This window comes from Dipteris shenzhenensis, chromosome 28, assembly GCF_047967505.1.
Source record: "Dipteris shenzhenensis isolate YYH24624 ecotype China chromosome 28, Dip_SZ_1.0, whole genome shotgun sequence".
Lineage (NCBI taxonomy): Eukaryota > Viridiplantae > Streptophyta > Polypodiopsida > Gleicheniales > Dipteridaceae > Dipteris > Dipteris shenzhenensis.
The window spans coordinates 36261523-36274665 of record NC_141623.1 but is presented as its reverse complement, the minus strand read 5'-3'; the positions used below and the strand labels follow the sequence as shown (position 1 = coordinate 36274665).

Below are 13143 nucleotides of genomic sequence, written 5' to 3'. Positions count from 1 at the left end.
CAAGGGATGAATTGCAAGTCCGATCATTTGCTGGAAATAGTGATGTCGGAAATAAGCCTGATTAACATGTAATAATCGACTGGAAAAAGGTGGCAAATCATCCAGTGGCATACCAAGGTGCAGATTCATCCATAATGGGGCATGATTTGACAAGCCCAATGAGAAATCTATGAGGAGATGAGGGCTAAAATCTGCATATTGTTGTGGGTAAAACAAGTACCATCTCTCTCTCTCTCTCTCTCTCTCTCTCACACACACACACACACACACACACACACACACTTTTTTTTTTTGTGTGGGAAGAAATCTTTTATTGCTGTAGAATAATTACATTCATAGTTACTTCAAAAAACGAAGTAACTACTACTCAACTGAAGATCTCAGTATAAGCTCTATATACATCCTGATCAATCAAACGAGTCTGAAGACAATCATAAAATGATTGTTGCAGAGATCGTTTGAAAAAAAGAAAAGATGAAAATAGTGGATCACCAAAGACTATGATTTCTGTCCATCCATAAAGTCCATAGGGTCCAATAGCGCACCCATACAAAAAATAAATCAAATCCCTGTCTCTCTGGATGAAAGCCAAACAACCAGAAAAGTTGAAGCCTCTGTCTGATGAGAGCAATGAGATCAGAAGTGTTTGGACAGGACCAAAAGATATGAAACACTGATTCAGTAGAGTGCTGACATCGGTGACAAACAGCTGAAGCAATATGTCTGTGTGCGAGTAATTGTCCGGATGGAAAAATGCCAAGAAGAACTCGCCATAGGAAAAGCTGTTGTCGTAGAGGGACTTTGTAATGCCAAAGGAGACACAGCCTTTTTCTCCACCACTTCATTGGGCGATCTATATGCCAAACAGTATTTGCTTTGTGGGAAATCCAAGGCGGAGGTAATAACACTTTATACAGTGATGACACTGTGATATGTGAGAGCTTCAGAGGACGGGCATATAAGGAAGGAGAGCGTAAGATCCAATCCTCAAGCCGATTCTGAAGTTCCAAATGGGGTACTGGCAAGTATGGTTGGAGCATTGCTGAAATTCGATGCCATAAAGGACGATAATGAGCTCCCAAGCCATATTTGCGAGCAGCCATAGAAAAGGATAAGATTGCGCCATCATCTTGAAGTACATCCGCCACAGATGAAATGCCTTTGAAGGAGAGAAAATAAGAACGTCGGGGTTCTTGTATGGCCAAAGGGGGGTGGAAAACTTTAGACCAAAAAATATTCTCTATCCTCAAAGAGTTGCCCGAGAGAGAGTCCCTGCCATGCCATTCCAAATGGGATAGAATATGTTTCCAATCAAGAAGCAGACGAGAGACAAAAGGGCATCCTCTGATCTTGCCTTGGATAGAGCCAAATAAAAAATCCCACTGAGTAAGCTGCCAATGCCCAAAGGCAGATGTATGAAGATGTAATAAGAGAGAGCGGATCATGAAAGCCCAAGGCTCTGATCTCCTTGCAGAAACTGTATCATCATTTTCCCTTTGTGAGCAAGTAAATGCATTTGAATATCAAGAATGTTCAGACCTCCGTGCATCTCGGGAGAACAGAGACGATGCATAGAGAGTAATCTGAGACTTTTCTTGCCATGTTTTGAACACCAGAAAATTTCCATGATAGCTGACATAAATGAAACCAGATCTGCCTTAGTGAACATAGTGAGAGGCAGATAAAATTGTATGTATGCTATCAAAATGGATTGTGTGATTCGCAGGCGAACATGTAATGGCCAAGTTGCAAGCTTCCAATATTCAAGTTTTGCCCTTAACTTTGCTAGCACCCAATCAGTTTGTTGTGAGCGGGTGAGTCCCCAGCCTAGAGGATAACCAAGATGTCGAATAAAATGAGAAGCGGGGACAATTTCCCCAGGCCACAGAAGGTTGTGCCATTCCTGTGCATGTAATGGCAGCAATTTTGATTTCTGAAAATTTACCCGAAGGCCAGCAACCAAACCATATGTAGTAAGAGCATGCATAATCATGGACAAATCAGCCCGAGTATTTTTTGGAGTAAAGAATGAATCATCAGCATATGCTTGAGCAATCATGCTGCGACTACCAAGAATCTCCAAACCGTGCAACTCATCAGTGTCCAAAAGGTGATCCAAATATTGAAGCAGTGGATGGGTGGCTATGGATGGGTGGCTATAGCAAAAAGTAAAGCACTCAGGGGACATCCTTGCCTGACAGAGCAAGCAAGAGTCCAGGATGGGGAAATATCTCCTGAGAGTATACAGGCAGCTTCACTATCTTGATACAGCCAAGTGATGAGCTGCTGCATTTTTGTGCCAAAACCCAATGCTTGCATAGTCGATGAAATAAAATCCCACTGAACAGTATCAAAGGCTTTGGCAATATCAATTTGCAGTAACAAAACATCCTGCTGTGTGTATATTTAGCATATTCAATTCCAATGTAGGCATTAGCAATGTTATCGGTGATGTGCTTGCGCGGGACAAAGCCATATTGAGCAGGATGCAACCCATCATGTAAAATCCCCTTTAGCCGATCGACAATCATTTTGGTGGTGACTTTGTAAATTACGGGCATAAGAGTGATAGGTCTCCAATCTGCCAAAGACTCACAAATTTGTTTTTTGGGAAGGAGCTTAACAAGACCTCTCTTCCATGTGTCCGGCATTTTCTGATTTTGCCACGCAGCATTCACCATATATAGCAATGAATGCTTCAAAATAGGCCAGTAGGCTAGAAAAAACTCTACTGTTAAACCATCCCATCCAGGGGATCTCCATCTGCCACATGATTTGATCGCATCTGACAGTTCCCTCTCAGTAAAAGGTTCCTCCAATTCCAAAGCTTTAGGAGGGGAAATGATAGGAGAAACATGTTGCAACAGTAAATTTCGTGCATGCAAAATCTGTTGCGAGAGAGGAGCTGCAGAGCCAAATTGCTGAGAGAAATGATGCACACAAAAGGAAGCAAGCTGTGACCGTGAGGTAGTCCATGATCCATCGGGCATAAGCACTCTGCAAATTTCTGTTTTGATTCTCCTCTGATGTAAACTTTTGAAAAATTCTTTGGAAGAGCAACCTTTATCTGTAAAGGCTCTTTGTCTTGCTCTAGTCTCCCATTTGCCAGTTTCCTTTGATCATTTAGTTTAAGACAATGTCTGGCCTGGCATAGTGTTGTTTGCTCATGCAAGGACAAAGAACGGTGATGACTGAGTTCAGTGAGGTCTTGACAAGTAGATTTGGCCTGAGCAATGGTTTCCCTCAGAGTCTTCATGTAAGACTTGCTGTAAACTCTAATCACCACTTGCATTTTAGAAATAAAAGTATCCCAGGCACCATCAACATTGAGATGGCTGCTAGAGGAAAGACAATGAGCTGCTTCAGTAACCATTGCCTTGAAATCAGCATGTTGCAAATAACTATTGTTTATGATGAGATGTCTCCTGTGTGGCAATCTATCATCTGGCATGTTATGAAAAGATAACCGTAACCATAGTGGTGCATGGTCTGAATGCACAAAGGCATAGTCAATCCACATTTTGCATGTGAACTCCCCATTTTGTTGGGGAGCAACACTATACCATCGATCCAGACGTGCCTGATAGGCTGAAAGAGCATTATGTTGAAAAGTGTAGCCCGGTGACAAACGTTGCAATTCCTTCCAAAGGTCAACCAGATCCAGATGCAGAAGTAGTTGAGACCATGCATGCCTTTCAGGAGATAACATATGATCATGTCTGGAGGTGTTGTCTCCCTGTTGTGGAGCATTATTGAAATCACCACATATGTAGGCATGATATCTCCACGGATATTGTTGCATGGCATCCCAAATTGCAGTTCTTTCTCTAGAGGACTGAGGTGCATAAACTGAAGCAAATTCAAACACCTCTCCTCTAATAAGGCATTGGAGAACAAGCCATCTGCCTTTGTTGTCATTTAATGCAATGGCTGGTTGAAGCTCATGTTTGATCAGAAGGACAACCCCTGAGAAAGAGTGCTCCCCAGCATAAAAAATATCATATGCACAGTAGTGTCCTGTCTTGCCTGCATACATATGTTGGTTGTGTTCTTGTAATGCCACTATGTCAGGCTGAAATCTGTTGATGTACAGCCACACAGATTTCCATTTCCTACTGTCACACATGCCCTGGACATTGAGTGTAAAACATTTGATGTGAGCAGTCATATATACAGGTATTTATAGTAATGTAACAACTATGTACAGCAGCAAAATTTATGAGGTCAGCCTTGCATTTCTATCTCAGGGTCGAGACCTCGCGCCTGAGAAGAAGTAGCCGCCTGAGAAGTAGACAGCAAAGCAGCAACCTCTTCTTCAGGGAAGAGTGTTCTGCTGGCTGTTACTGCAGCCCATGTAATCCCAATTCCTGTGTTTATCTCTGGGGTATTCCCGCTAGAAGAGGCACCAGTCCAAGTGCGGGGGGGTGGAATTCTTCTAGCAGAAATAACTTTTCTTGGACTCTGCCAGCCATCAGTTGAAGGTTGCTGTCCTTTGGTCGAGGATTGAATAACAGGAGGTGAATGTGATGTGAGATTCCCATTGGGAGCCACTGGAGCTTTGCCTTTATCGTGACTCCCAGCAGGCTGTCTACTACTTTTATTTTTGTTGGCCACTGGAGTAGGAACATCTTTAGTGGGCATAGAAACTGACAGAGTGGCACGAGGCATTTTATGTAGATTCATTGGACACTGTGAAGCCATGTGTCCAAACTTTTTGCATTCAAAACAGGCCCCTGCAAATAAACCCCATTTGAGTTTATAAAAAGCACTTTCCATGTTCACATTATTCACCGTGACTGAATAAGAGTCCGGTGTGGGATTATCAGTATCCCAGAGAATGCAAAATTTGTTTGAGTTGCCATTTGGCCGTGGTGGGCAAACCACTTTACCTAAAGATGCTGCAATTTTAGGCAAAAGCGAGGCCATACATTGGGGGAAATCAACAACTTCAACCCAAACCGGGCATCTGTGTCGGATTAAAGCCTGATAGTCCCTTGTGGGAGACCATGGCAAGACATGCACCATTTGCTGCCCAAAGAAAAGAGGTGAGTGTTCCAAAAGCATTTGTCTGTGGATCTCATCTACCATGATAACCTCAAAAAAGCCTATGGCCGCATAGTGTACTTTACGAACAAAAGAGCCAGCCAATGTGCGTGTCAGCCAGTTGCCTATTTCTGCAGCAGGTGGCATCTGGCCTGGAAAAAATAAAATGACTGCATTCTTGGCATATTCTCTGACCGGATCCACAATTTCATCAACCTCAACCATGAGGCCAACTGAAGGAACCGAGTCTTTCCACTCTTTTCTAGTATCTGCAAATCCTTCATGCATTATGTCATATACCAGTTGAGCCTCAAGAGTCTCATGTATCGGGTCATGCTGACCCTCAACCTGCTTTTGTTTCTTGCAGGGAGCCGAGCGCTCCTTTTGAAACGTTTTTTCATATGAATACTTTGCCATGACTTTGTAAAAAGGGGAACTTGAAAATGAAATACCTGTAAAAGGGCAGTAAAAGCCAAAAAAACCAGTCCCAAAAGAAGTATTCACAGGAGGTCCACCAGAAAGGATAAGAAGAGTATAATGGGGAAGAAAACAACAGATGGGAAAGTAAGATTTTGGCTGGAACACAAGACGTTTAGAGAAGACAGCAGAGCCCAAAAAAACAAGGATTTGTACGGTTAGAAGTAGGGGATTGTACGGATGGAGCTGTACGGAGGGGGCAGGTGTACGGCCAAAACTTTGAGAAGAAAGTGAAACGGGGACTGACGCAGCAGTACAGAAAAGTACAAGCGTACGGACGCTGTACGGGTGCCGTACGGCTGTACGGACGAGGCTTCACAGGGATTTTGGAGAGGGACGAAAAAAAGACAACGAAACACCACGCGAGCAAAGCACGAAGACCTAGGGAGCTATGGAAAAGGAAACGGGCTGTGCGAAATGGCCTGTATGCTGTACGGAAAACGCCGTACATGCTGTATGGGTAGCCGTACTGGTTGTACGGGACGCTGCAGAAAGCGTCGACGATGCCTCAGCTCTTCTCGACGCTCTCGCACATACGCACCTCACACACACACACACACACACCTCTGAGCAACACACACACAAACACCTCTCTCTCTCTCACACACACACACACACACACTACGCGCAGGCACGCACGCACACACACACACACACAAACTGTACATATACATATATGTATGCATATACATATATGTATGCTTATACATACATTTGTACGTACACATGGTATCTATACGTATGTGGGTCTCTCCATACATAGATAGATAGATGGGGAACTATACATAGATCTATGCGTATGTGGGACTCTTCCATATGCGCCTATTTTTGTTTTTCTCTTTTATTATTATTGCTTCGTGCACATGTTATTGATCACACTTGAGTTTTTGCGTGTTCTTTGTATAGGATTTCACACACCAGCTAGCCATCTTCTCTATTGAATCCAGTTGATTGGTCAGCATTGGTTTTGTGACATCACTTGCTATGGTTGATCACCATCTGTCATGAGGGTGTGAGTTTGAACTTGCATGTGGGCAGGACCCTAGAAAACTGAGTGGGCAAGGCCATGTAAAGTTTCCCCTAGGGTTTACTGACTTGGGGGTGAATTTGTGGATTGGTCCAAAGAGGGGGAAAAGGACCCTTAGAATTCAAGTTGGGCCATTGGTTGGCTCCCAAAAATTGCCCCACTAGAGGGGGCAATGGGGGCAAATGAAAAGGAGGATGCCACGTGGCATTTCCCATGCTTTGGGATGAAATTAGCAAGGAACCCTGTGAAAGGACCTAGGAGATTGACGTAAGGCTGGTTGTGGAATGATGATCGGAGGAGTTCACGTAACGCAAGGATTTCTGTAGCGTGCGCTGATTTTAGTGTGTTTTCCCAATTTGATCATTTTTTGATATTTTTGGGGATTGTTAATGACGATCAGGGGTGTAGAAAAGGATCATGCGGGGGCTGATGGGGGTGAACAACTCGTGTGATGGAGGCTGGTCCTTGGGATAACAGCAATGGAGTACGGATTGTCCGTATGGCAAACTCCAATAGGCGATGAAGTCTGTACGCTGCTCACAGGGCCACGGGCTGGTCAAGATCAGCATACGGGAGCACAGGCTGGTCACGAGCGTTTGCATGCTTGTGGGTTGGTTGGCCACCACACACACAGATATGTATGGATGCTCTTAACTGTATGGGCTAGTGTACTACATATGGGTGCATAGGCTGTGTATGGACAGCTCTTGTACGGCCAGGAAAGGATCTGTATGGACTACTATAGCACGAGTGTGCGGGGAGTGTCAGAGCTTGCACGGGCAGGTTGCCTTGGTTGCATGGACAGCTGCCATCGCGGTAGCATGGGAAGATTGTCTTTCTGCTGGTATGCATAAGCTCGAGAATGAGCTTTGTTGGATGCTCTGGGTTGGGTAGGAGTTCACACATGCTCCTCAGAAATGGCTCTTGGCTCTGAGCTGTTTTGGAGAGCCACTACGGGCAGAGTGATGCACGGTCGTTTCTACCGGAGAGAGATGCAAGCTCTCGAGGCTGCAGTCTAGTTTTGAATGCTTTCATTTATTCCTTTGGGCACATCAGTGGTCCATTGGACATCGGAGGCTGGCAAGGGAGTTGTGTGATCCCGTTTGGATTGCTAGTAACAGCTTCAGGCTTCATACTAGAATTGGGACTGATTTGGATGCCTATTATAATGTATGGTGTGAGTAGAACACAACAAGGTGGTTGCTTGGGGCACTGACGCCTGCTGAGAGTGGGATGTGCATTGAATGCAAGTGTGGTTGATTCCACTGTGTATCTTATCTGCAAAGCTCTCCAAATAACAAAGAAATACTGAATGGGGCCAATCTGTGTCCTTGTTCTTGAGTAGGAGCACTCTAGCTCCCAATTTGTATTTGCAATATTTGCTGAGTTTTATTGATGTGAAAGCATTAGCTGGTTAGTTGTCTATTACCGCCCTCTTTTTGGCCTTGATGCTGGTTTCACCATGTATGTTTACACTATCTTTGGTATGGTGGTGACACCTTGGGTGGACGGGGTCGCCACAACTAACACTTAATATCACGGTATATGACAAGATGTTAGAAGCTATTGCATGAGGTGATACCACGTGAGTGGAATTACGACTCTATTGACTAGTCTCTTCTATAGAAGCACCCTTGACCCGCTCATTGAGTATCAGCATGCTGTGATGTTTTGCACTTCTGCAGCATTTTAGTAGGCTTTTTACATTCTTCACTTAATTTCCAAATACCTTCATACTGACCTTGGAGGTGAACCTTGGTGTTTTAGGTAATAAAACTTGTTTTAACGAAGTAGGGTGAGATCGCTTAGTTTTAAACTTGAGGTAGGTGTGGTGTCTGAAACAAATTACTTCTTTTTGGTGTTCATCCTAGATATCAGGTAGCATCTTGATGTACTTGTTGTTTAAGCCTAAGGTGGGAGCCAACATAGGTTATTTTATGTATTCTAGGTCTAATTCGAATCAATTGTGTCCATGTGTGAAGTCATGAGGCAAGAAATAAAACGGACGTATTTAAAGCTAGTTATTAAATTAGAACAAATCAATAATCCTGTTTAATCAAATAAGCTCTAAGTACTAACTTGGCCTTTTAATTTACTGAAAGCGTTTTTTCATAGCTTTTCCACACATTCAACTCATTGTATCTCATTTTTTCAGTCTTATAGTCCCTTTGGTCTTTCAAATACTTTAATAAACGTTCATTTATTCTTTCTTTCTTTCTCTTTTTCTTAAACTCCTACCATTCGTTTCATCTTCATCCATCAATTGGAGCTTGCCATAGCCAGCTTCTTACTCTGTGCCCCCTTACTCAACAAAAATTTCAAATTTCCAATATGGAGAAAAGGAAGAGACCAAAAGCACTATTAGACTAGCTTTTCTCTCTCTCGCTTTTTTTTGTGTGCGGGTGGGGTGGGGGGGAGAGGGGGGGGCAAGGGGTATGTGGCGCATTGATGAGGCAGCCCCTTCCCTTTGCGTTGAATTGGCATCTGTCAAGCAACCAAAGAAACATAAATGGGTCTTCTAATATAGCTTAATTGAACACTTATTGGTAAACTAAGGTTTGTCCCACTACTCGTTGGGTTTGCCTGCTACTACATGCTTCCACCTCGCATCCCGCTTGCTTCCTCAAGGTACTATTGTTGTGCGAAGCTCACTTCAAGCTGAATTTTTAATTTCTCCATAAAAATGTCATGCAAAGGTTGTTTCTGCTTGCTTCAGTGTGTTCACTCTGCAACCCATGTTTGTGGGTTTGCCCGCCCAGGAGAGGCAGAGAGAGAAAGAGATGGATGCTGTCCAGTACACGACAACATGGAGGAGGCATAGGGCAGGTTTGGGCCTGTTGTGGGCTTGTGTTAGGGCCTACCTAGTGCTTGCACTAGGCTGCCATCATGGCACCTAGTAGGTGCCCTGGTTGGGGGCCTTTTATAGCCCTAGCCCTAGTTGGGGCATTTACTTTGAAGGGTGTTTTCAGATCGAACGAGTGGATTGTGTGAAGGCCAGTTTCTTGGAGGTCGAAGGAAGAATCCTCTTCAATCCTCTCAGCCTCGTCTTCTATCCTTCCTCCCCTCTTTCTTACCTCATTCCCCTTCTTCTACCCTCCTCCCCGATCTTCCCCGTTCTTCTGTCCCAATGGCTTTTCTGCAGGGACTGGCAGAAAACAAGATGAAGTTCCCGTTTTACCCACGTTCCCTATCGACCGTCAACTAGACGGGAACAATTATGGCATTTGGCGTGTCATGATGGAGTCAATATTACAGTCCTACGACTTGGCGGAATTCATTCTGGTAGGTGTATGAAGGCCAGATCCCCTTGATGAAAGTATAGGTATTCTGGGTCAGAAGGAATCCAAGAATTAGGCTTAAATCTGGGACTGCGTCAATGCAGGGTACATTCCTGCATCTTCTTGAACTGTACTCCGATTATTATTAATTATGTAAAGCACATGACGGCAGCCAAGAGTATTTGGGAGCATCTGGCCTCCCTCTATAACAGGACTTCCCCTATGAAGTGGGTCTCTCTTGAGGTTCAGATGAGGATATTGGATCCTGCTAAGTCTTCCTCTATGCAGGAAGATATCAATAAGCTTCAGGAATTTTAATAGGAGATACTTCAAGCCAGGAAGGAGATATCATCTGAAGATATGGCCATTACTCTGCTTTTTATTCTTCATTGATCACTATTGGTAAGATGAGTACTCTCACTTGGGAAGAATTGGTGCCTATGGTGCTGGATCAAGAGGAGCAGTTTCAGAGTTCCTCCCATGGCGGTGGCTCGGATGCTCTGGCAGCTCCGCAGTCGGGCAAGAATCAAGGTCATCGAACCCCTTATACGAAGCAAAGGAGGCACTTAAGGCGGAGCAATCCTGTAATCATTGTGACAAGAAAGGCCATTACTAGAGGAAGTACCCTTATCGGGTCAACAACAAGGGTACTGGTTCTACTGGTTCTTCCAAGGGTCCAAGTTATCACTATCGCTTTTGTGCATATTGAAATCATTGATTCTCTCACTTCCTTTATTGGAGGGGGGGTTATGTCTCTTCAAGCCAAAGGTTTTCGGACCTGGATCGTTGATAGTGGGGCATCCCGTAATATGAGTCCTTCTCCAGCTGGGCTAAAGGATTTTGTGATCTCCGGTGGGGATGTCTGTATCGGCGATAGCTTCCTCTTGGCAGCCCTCATCTATTGTGGAGCAGTATCCCTACCTGCCCAGCTAATGCAATACTTGGGAGGCTTTGGCATCATCCTGCATGGAGATGATCTGGTTCCATCCATCCTCGTCGATGTTTTCCCTTTTCTATTCCAGTGACTTTTCAAAAATTGATTTTAGGTGGGAAAGACTGTAACAAAGGGGTTAGTTTTAGTGGCTTTTTAAATGGCCTTGTGGTTAGTACTGTGTGCTCTAGGCTGGTCAGGAGATGTCACATGGCAACTTTTGGTAGTATCCCATAGATACAGTTGTGAAACAGCCTGCCTTAATTTTATAAAAGGCCTGGCTGTCCCTTTCATGATCTATCACCATTATAATGCCAAAGTTGGATTTGAACAGCAGAGCTTACTGCTCAAGCTGTAATTCATAATTACAGCTTGAGCAGTAAGCTCTGCCGTTCAAATAAGGAAATAACAATTGGCTGTCCTTGTGCAGTCCCTCTTGTAAGTCCAACCCCTGACTTACTTCTCCCCCAACTTGAAAAGGTGTTCCCTGTTCACTTCGGACTGAGATGCCAAGACTCTTAGAACCCGTCACCCGCATTGGTCTTCACGCGATGGACATTCAGCCTCCTGCTCAGCAATGTACTTCTTGCTAATAAATGGAAATGCTGTAGCCTAGGCAAATACTATCTGAATTACTCATTTCCTGCTCTAGGGATTGAGAAGGACTAGTCTAGGAATGTCTATCTAGTCCAAAACAGAGTTAGCCAAAGTTAGAGCGGGTTTCTGTTTCAATAACAACGAGATAGTGCCCAGGAATCACATAGTGCTAAAATCAAATCCAACTTCTTTCTGTAGTGTGTACTATTGTAGAAAGAAAGAAATATATATTACCCCTTCGGAAGGCCTCACGAACCTATGAGACAAAGTACAGATCAAAAGGCAAACACCAAACAGCAATTATAGACTAAGAGTCTCTAGGGAGTGCATATGGCATCTCCGGAGTTCTTATAGGTTAGCTATGAGCAGTAAAAGAGATAATCAGCCTGCATTACATCAGTTTAAGACTGAGAATCTCTCAGTTTGGATTTGAAGTCTCTGATTAGTGCTTTTCCATCTCTGTAAACAGCCCATTTTCCTTCCTTGCGAGCATCCTTCAATTTGGTCAATTCAGTGGCTTTCATCTTGAGTTGAGTTGGAGTGAGCTCCTCCGAGATCCATGTCTTGGTACCTCTCAGCTTATTGATTTGCTTGAGAACCATGCTTCTTGCCATCTTCTCATTGAGAACTAATTATGCTTGTGAACCCTGCTGGACACTACAAATTTGTCTCTTAAGTCCCACTCAATCTGGCGGGTTGCTTTTATAATATGATCAATCTTTTGTGTCATGCTCCCATCATGCTAGCCCTCGGGTAAAATCCTCTGCATAGACTTCGGGTATTAGCAGCCCTGCATGGTGGCACTCTTCTCAATCTTTGTTTTGGCCAAATTACTAATTATTCGCATGGGATTGTGAATTAGTTTATTCCACCAAAACTCAACTCCTTCAATATCCAGTAGCTAGATTGCATATGTGGTCCCTTCAGTTTTTGTGCTGAGCAGAATGGTATTTGGAGACGTGCTTTTTTATATGGAAATCTGAAAACTTTGTATCATGGATAAATCTTGGTTCGCTTCTTAATGCATAGTTTTTTTTTTTTCCCTTGAGAATTATAATGTTATTTAGAATGGTGATGTCACTTTAAAGTTTAAGCTTAGCTGTCATTTTTGGGATTTCAGAGGCCAAAGAAAAGCATTAATTTGTATGATTGGATATATTATATATATATATATATATATATATATATATAAACTTTAGCATGACTTGGTAACTTTTGTTCTTGATCTTGGTGTGTTAGGTCAGTTGGCACGGGCAGGCTGGAAGATGCTCATGTATGGTGATGAGACATGGCTTCGCTTATTTCCCAATGCATTCATCCGCCATGATGGTGTCAGCAGTTTTTATGTATGGAGCTGTATATTTCATTTCAAATATTTTTAACATTCATGATCTTGATGTATCTTGTTATCCTTGAAGAGCTATGTAAGATGATACAATTCGTTCCATACTTTTGGTGGTTTGACTTCATTGAAATTTGTGGTGTGACCGACGCTCTTTGCCCTTCTTTGTTCTATTCTGATTTCTGATTTCGCACGTGGATTGTCATCTACTTAATGAATTCCTTATAAGAGACTATTTATGGGAGCATCTATACCTGTGAGTATTTTCGCAGGTGAAGGACACAATTCAGGTGGATGAAAATGTAACTAGACATTTGAGTGAGGAACTGACTACCGATGATTGGAATCTCCTTGTAAAGTCTTCACCCTCTTGTGATCTATTGCTTGAGCAATTTAATTGTATTGGTAATTTCCCTGGATTCGAAAAAGTGATTATTAGGGCCAAAGT

The 13143-nt window shown here is 43.3% G+C and overlaps 1 protein-coding gene across 3 annotated transcripts in view; it reads left to right on the top strand.

Annotated features, from left to right (window-relative positions):
• The window catches only part of LOC147883509 (Alkaline-phosphatase-like family protein), a 71182-nt gene that overhangs the window by 51725 nt on the left and 6314 nt on the right, over nucleotides 1–13143 (top strand). For all 3 annotated transcript variants that reach the window (XM_087399429.1, XM_087399430.1, XM_087399431.1), the window contains 2 exons: nucleotides 12593–12699; nucleotides 12968–13048. In XM_087399429.1, the coding sequence (XP_087255555.1) occupies nucleotides 12593–12699; nucleotides 12968–13048 (188 nt within the window). The remainder of the gene's footprint in view (nucleotides 1–12592; nucleotides 12700–12967; nucleotides 13049–13143) is intronic.